The sequence below is a fragment of the Pediculus humanus genome, genomic scaffold (assembly GCF_000006295.1).
Source record: "Pediculus humanus corporis 1103172108277 genomic scaffold, whole genome shotgun sequence".
In the NCBI taxonomy this organism is placed as follows: domain Eukaryota; kingdom Metazoa; phylum Arthropoda; class Insecta; order Psocodea; family Pediculidae; genus Pediculus; species Pediculus humanus.
In genome coordinates this window covers 275,360-281,695 of record NW_002987846.1, presented here as the reverse complement: position 1 = coordinate 281,695, position 6,336 = coordinate 275,360, and the positions used below count along the sequence as shown (strand labels likewise).

Genomic DNA, 6,336 nt, shown 5'->3' with positions numbered 1-6,336 from the left:
AGGTTTATCAACTTTTTAACAATTGTTGATACAAAAAAGAAAACCTTACTCTCTCTCTCTCTCTCTCTCTCTTATTTATTAACAATATATATCACTCTCACTATTAATGTACCTTAATCAATTGTTTTTAATGTTTTCATTCGTTCGATCGTGTTCGTGTGTTTCTGTTTCGCAACAACAACAACAACAACATTTCGTATGCCATTTATTAACATTTTCATTTCATAAACCTAAAAGTTTTCCATTCATTCATTCATTCACTTTTTTCTTCCCTACAACATTTTACAAAATAGTTTTCTTTTATTTAAAATTTATTCGTTGCAAAAATGAAAATTTTTTGAAAATACAAATGGATAATTTTGAAAAATTTCGTATCAAAAACATAAACGAATTTCTTTTATTTAATTTTAACCAGTCAGTCATTCATTCATTCATTCATTCGATGAAAAATTTATTATTATTATTATTATTTCTTTTGTTTTTGATAAATACATATTATTACATGAATTCGAATCAAAATAAATTAAGAAATTTTTACTACGTGTCCTACACAATTTTACTTTTACTATTATTATTATTATTATTATTATTTTAAATATAACATTTTTGAATAAAAATATATGCGTGTGTGTACGTGTGCGTGTGCGTGCGTGCGTGTACGTTTGTTTTATTCGAATTTAACCGATAATATTTAATTTAAAAAAAAAGGAAAAAATTATTTTTTTTTTTTAATTGTCGCGTGTTTTTCATTTAGAAACAAACAAGTTCAATCATTTACATCATATTGCAGACGACAGATTTTATTCCTTTTTATCTTTTCCCTACTTTTCTTCCTTGTAAAAAAAAATCTTTACTATAATTTTTTTTTTTTTAATACATTTCTTCTTATCCTTGCTACCATTTTTTTTTTTTTTTTTTTAAATTAGTTTCCTTTATTGTTCGTAATTGAATTTTTTTTTTTTTCTTTCTTTTCTTTTGTTTTCAAAACAATAATGGCTCCAGGTCGATTGTCAATTTCTTTTTTTCTTTCACTTTATAATACATTTAAAATAAAATTAAAAAAAAAAAAAAAAAAAATTGATTTTTAATTTACCCTTTATTAGTAAAATTATAAATATTTTTTCTTTTCGTGTAAATGTACGTTTTCATAACTGTCCCGTTTATTAAACTTTAGTTTATTATAATTTTTTATGTTTAGGAATTTTAATTTTAACAAAAACTCGACATTTTACCCCTCCCCCCCCCCAAAAAAAAAAAAAAAAACACGTGGGAAAGTCTCGCGTTTTATGTAATCTTACAAACATACAGAAAATTAATTATAAAAAAAAATTTATTTAATAATCGTTAATTTAAATTTGATTTTAATAATATCATGGCAATTTTTTTTTTTTTCTCTCCACTGTCATAAAACTTATTTAAATATAATTAATTAAACTAAATTCTTCTTTTTTGCGTGCTTATATATAAAACGTTGTTGCCTCTTATGAAAGCATCACCGTATTTATTTTTTAATTGACCGTTTACGTATTCTTCCGTTTGTTCCAATGCTATGTTCATGTAACCATCAAGGCAAGCCAAAACACCTAAAACAAATTTTTAATAATGAGTGCAACGTTTTTTTTAAATAAATTTATTTTTAAAATTTCTATTTATTTATATAAAGCACCTCTGTAATCTACTCCACTGTTGAGTTTTACAACTACAGGCCTTCCATGAATTTGTTGAATGAATTGTGACAATGCTTCTTTTCTGCTCATTTTTACTCTGTATCAATTGAAAATTTCTCGCTGAATAAAAATTTGATGGTTATCCTCAATAATTCACTACTACTACTATTTGAAAATGATTTTTCTAACAAATGATTTTTTGTTTAAACAAATTAATTAATTAAATTTTTTTGTTAAATGGTGTGTAAATAGCTTTGGCTTAATCGTCTAATAGTATAAGATCACAAAATAATCACACTTGGGTGCATGTAAATTTATTTATTTAATTTATTACAGCACTTTGTTGAGATAAATTTTGATCTGCAAGTCTTTTAAGTTTTCTTTCTTGAGCTAATTGTCTATTTCTAGCAATTCTTTCAAGTTGTTCAGGAGTTAAAGTTATTTCGTTCTGATGTACTGATGGTTGCGATTTGAGAGGACTGAATGTATTATTTTCTTCTAGTATTTCAACTTGTTGTGATTTTTGGGGAGCAAATGTATTATTTTCTTCTTGTTCTTGTACTTGTTGTGATTTTTGGGGAGCAAATGTATTATTTTCTTCTTGTTCTTGTACTTGTTGTGATTTTTGGGGAGCAAATGTATTATTTTCTTCTTGTCCTTGAACATTTATAAAATTATTTGAATCCTCGGTAGGTAACGTGTTACTGCAGGAAGGCATGGACCAATCATTTTCTTCGAATGTCGGTGAATTATTATAATCATCAAAATTAATTTTATCATAATCAGTTTTTAAACTATCAAAATTATTATCCATATTAATGATGTCATTTTCATTCGATTTACTTTCACCCCAATCATCTATTCCCATTCTTATTTTTTTCATGTAAATCTGAATGATTCTTTTGTTTCCTATTAATTCCAATTTTTCCATGTTTCCTTCGAAATCACCGCTGGGAAATAAACAATTACACATCCAATGTTGCAAAATTTGCATTACTTTAGTCAAATCTTCTTTTTCATGATTGTTTCCTTTGAATTTAAAATTTTTAAACATTTTTTTCAATAAATCAAGTCCATTAGGTCCTGATAATCTATTATAATCAAGTTTAACTCTTTTGCTAGGTTTTTTATTAATTACTTTTTTTCTTTCTTTTTTTAAATCATCTTTTTTAGAGGTTCGATCTAAAATTCAAAACAAAAATTATCAAGCAATCAATTTTATAATTTGAAATCTTAAATATATATATGTTATAAATTCAAAAACTATAAACGCAAATTTTCTTAGTTTAAATTTAACAATTTTTTTTTAAAATTATTTAATAATAAATTACCTGATGAATTTTTTTCTTCAACATTATCTTCATCATTTTTTTTTTCATCAGCATTTGATTCATCAGAAAAATAATCCTCTGGTCCTAATAAATCATTATTCAAACCTTCTGAATCACTACTATCCATAACTCCGAATAAAATACTTTTTTTTAGAAAATTGGCCCAAATTGTTTGCTTAAGAATTACTTCATTAATTTAATATTTATTATTATTATTATTATTATTTTATAAAAATTTTTTCCTACTTATACGTACAGGTGTTGAAATTTGCCAGTAAATAAACAGAATATACGTTTTAAGCAATCTCAAAATTAATTAAATGAAATGTAAAACAAATGACACTGATTCTTAAATTAATTAATTTTGTTAAATCGTATTATAATAATTATAAATAAATGATATTAATTCAATAAAATATTTTTACATTAAACGATATACAAACCAAGCCTAAATAAAACGCGGGACAAATACTAACCTTAACCTTTTACGATGAAAGGTACGAAACAAAAAAATTTTTAACTAATAATTTCTCTTATTCCTGATACTTTTTAAATATTTTTTTTAAATTTTTAAGGTTTTTCAAATATAATTTTACTTATAAAAAAATTAATTAGGGAAAAAAAATGATAAAAGTAAAAAAAAAAAAAATCGAATTATAGGAAAATATACTTTATACAGTCGAATAATATTTTATTACTCTATGATATTTTTGTTATCTCATGAAGTATCTCATGAGTCATTAAAAGTGATTTATTGTGCTTTGACAAGTTTGTTTGACAATAGTTTTTTTTTTTTTTTTTTTTTTTTTTGTTAAATTTTAACTCCAAAATGCCTGGTACGCCACCGATGGAAGCAGAAGATGAAAGTAAAAATAGTTTAAATAATTCAAATATTAATTCGGTTAACGTTCGAGAAACAACTCAAACAGATCACTTGAATAAAAAACTTCTTGCTTCTTATTTGGAAAACATTAACAATAAAAAAACATTAAACATAGTTAATGATGAAACTGACAACAATATAAATAAAGAAAAAAAACAAAATTGGGAAACCTAATTATTATTTTACATCAAATATTTGATTATTGAGTAGGTTTTTTTTATTTTTCAAATTTTTTTTTGGAAAAAGAAATTTGATTTATATTTTATTATATCTGATATTTTTCAATCATTTTAAATACTTGTTATGAAAATATTTTTATTAATTATTAATATTAAAATGGTAGTTACATAACATTATCTAAAAATTGTTTTTATTTTGCCTCGTGTTTGCATAGAGAGAGAGAGAGAGAGCAATGAAAAACAAATATGACTAATTATTTATAACATTCTAAAACATTAAAAAAAATGTATTGTAATAAAAATGATATTAAAATTTAAACTGTAACCAATTATTGTTATACATTTATATATATTTTTATAAGAATTTTTTAAGGAATGGTTTTTACCAGGAATATTTTTTTGAATTATTAAATAATTATGTATAAGTTTGAGAATTGTAACAAAGTTATTTTATTCTAAATATATTAATTTACAAGATTGCATTTATAAAAATTTATAACAAAGTTTTTTTTTTTTACATATAATTACATTAAGGTATTAACATTTTTTTTTTTTTATTAATTTGCAAATATTTAAATTGTTTCTGGTGTTCCAAATTCTTTTCCGTTTCTTTTTCCCCATGAGTTTATTGGTTTTCTTCTTTTTCTTTTTCTTACAGTTTCAAATAAAACAACACAATCATCACTATCTGAAGAATCAATGCTGATTATATTTTCTTTGTAATTAGATAAGTTGTTAAATTTTTTTGTATTGTTTTCTTTATTTAAAAAATTGTATGGCCTTTTCTTTTTACATACAGGAGTGGAAAACAATTCATTATTTAATTTTTTATATTTTTTCTTTTTCTCATTCTACAAATATATGACAAAAAAAAAAAATGGAAAAATTTTACAAAACAATTATTAATTTTCTTTAAATTTAATTATTATTAACAACTTACTGGAGTGTCATTATTTATAATAATTGTCTCAATCACTGGATCACTTTTTCCAATCAATTCATTTCTGATTTCATTATCTGATTTTAACGGAAACTGTAAAACGTAAAAATTGTTTTAAGTTAAAAAAAATTTTAATTAATATTCGAGTAATTGTAAAAAGATAATTTTAATTACCTTATCTTTAAGAGTTGTTTTAAAATATTCAGGATTTAGGTTTTTATGTTTTGCTTCTTGTAATATCTCTTTAACTTCATCCGATAACACTTAAAAAAAATCACACACACACAAAGTGGTTAACGTAAAAAAAATTAAAATTTGTACTTTTTTCAACAGATTACTTACTTGATACTTTGTTGCCAGTGTTATAAGCTGTCCAAGCATTTGTTTTTTCAATTTCTGGTAATTCTTCTTCTTCCTTATGTTCAAGCAATGAATCATGTTCATATAATCCACTCACAACGACAGAAGAATCATTCAAAACATTTTTTAAAATTAAATCCTAATTAATAAAAATAAAATCAATTAAAAATTTTTTATTTGTGAATATCGTGAATTGTGTGAATGAGAAAAAAATAATTTTACTTTTACGTCTGTTAAATTATTTTCATGTTTTTTATTAGGCTCAAATTTATATAATGTAGCAAGTTCGGTTTCTTTAAAATGTCTCGCCGTGTGTAATTCATCAACCACCCTGTAAGATATCGACTGCTTCATTATTTGACGTTCGTAAATTTTTTCTTCCATGGTACCCTATCATCACACGGTGAAATGTTTAAATATTGAAGAAAAAAAAAAAAAAAAAAAAACTTTATAAAAATTTATCATACTCACAGATGCGACAAATCTATACACGTGACAAGGTTTATTTTGACCGATTCTGTATATTCTAAAAATACTTTGAGTATCATGTGATGGATTCCAGGATACATCAAATAAAATGGCACGATTTGCTCCTGTTAAATTAATTCCAATTCCACCTGCTTTCGTTGATATTAAAAACAATCTTAATCTGACAAAAAAAGGGGGGGGGGGGAATTTAAACGATAGCTTCTTAACGTAAATTTAATTTTTATTAAATTTTTTTTTTTTTAAAAACCTTTTATTATTATTATTATTAAATCTTTTGCAAAACGTATCCCGATCTTTTCCCGATGTTTGCCCAGTCAAAACCAAATAATCTTCTCCTAATTCCCAAGATGATGTCAAATCGCAAAGTGATGATTTTTCAAAATTTGAATTATTGATTTCTTTTAAAAAATATTCAATAATCGATAGAGAATATAAAGATCCGCTAAATACGAGCCTGAAATGAAATTTTTTAAAATGAATTTTCCGT

General features: G+C 23.5%; 3 protein-coding genes across 3 annotated transcripts in view; all 3 read right to left on the bottom strand.

Moving 5' to 3' along the window:
- Positions 1–1,434: 1,434 nt before the first annotated feature.
- Phum_PHUM506340 (membrane-associated protein, putative) lies at positions 1,435–1,757 on the bottom strand (the record flags this gene model as incomplete). The annotated part of the gene is made up of 2 exons (XM_002430922.1): positions 1,435–1,583; positions 1,667–1,757. The coding sequence occupies 2 exons, from the start codon at positions 1,755–1,757 to the stop codon at positions 1,435–1,437; spliced, it is 240 nt and encodes a 79-aa protein (XP_002430967.1).
- Positions 1,758–1,926: 169 nt separating this feature from the next.
- Phum_PHUM506330 (uncharacterized protein) lies at positions 1,927–3,125 on the bottom strand (the record flags this gene model as incomplete). Its single annotated transcript, XM_002430921.1, has 3 exons — positions 1,927–1,934; positions 2,007–2,849; positions 3,104–3,125. The coding sequence occupies 3 exons, from the start codon at positions 3,123–3,125 to the stop codon at positions 1,927–1,929; spliced, it is 873 nt and encodes a 290-aa protein (XP_002430966.1).
- Positions 3,126–5,053: 1,928 nt separating this feature from the next.
- Phum_PHUM506220 (uncharacterized protein) overlaps positions 5,054–6,336 on the bottom strand; it is a gene marked incomplete at both ends in the record, with an annotated part of 3,238 nt that continues 1,955 nt past the window's right edge. The window contains 6 exons of the mRNA XM_002430920.1: positions 5,054–5,077; positions 5,175–5,263; positions 5,343–5,499; positions 5,583–5,750; positions 5,832–6,009; positions 6,097–6,336. Of these exons, the coding sequence (XP_002430965.1) occupies positions 5,054–5,077; positions 5,175–5,263; positions 5,343–5,499; positions 5,583–5,750; positions 5,832–6,009; positions 6,097–6,336 (856 nt within the window). The remainder of the gene's footprint in view (positions 5,078–5,174; positions 5,264–5,342; positions 5,500–5,582; positions 5,751–5,831; positions 6,010–6,096) is intronic.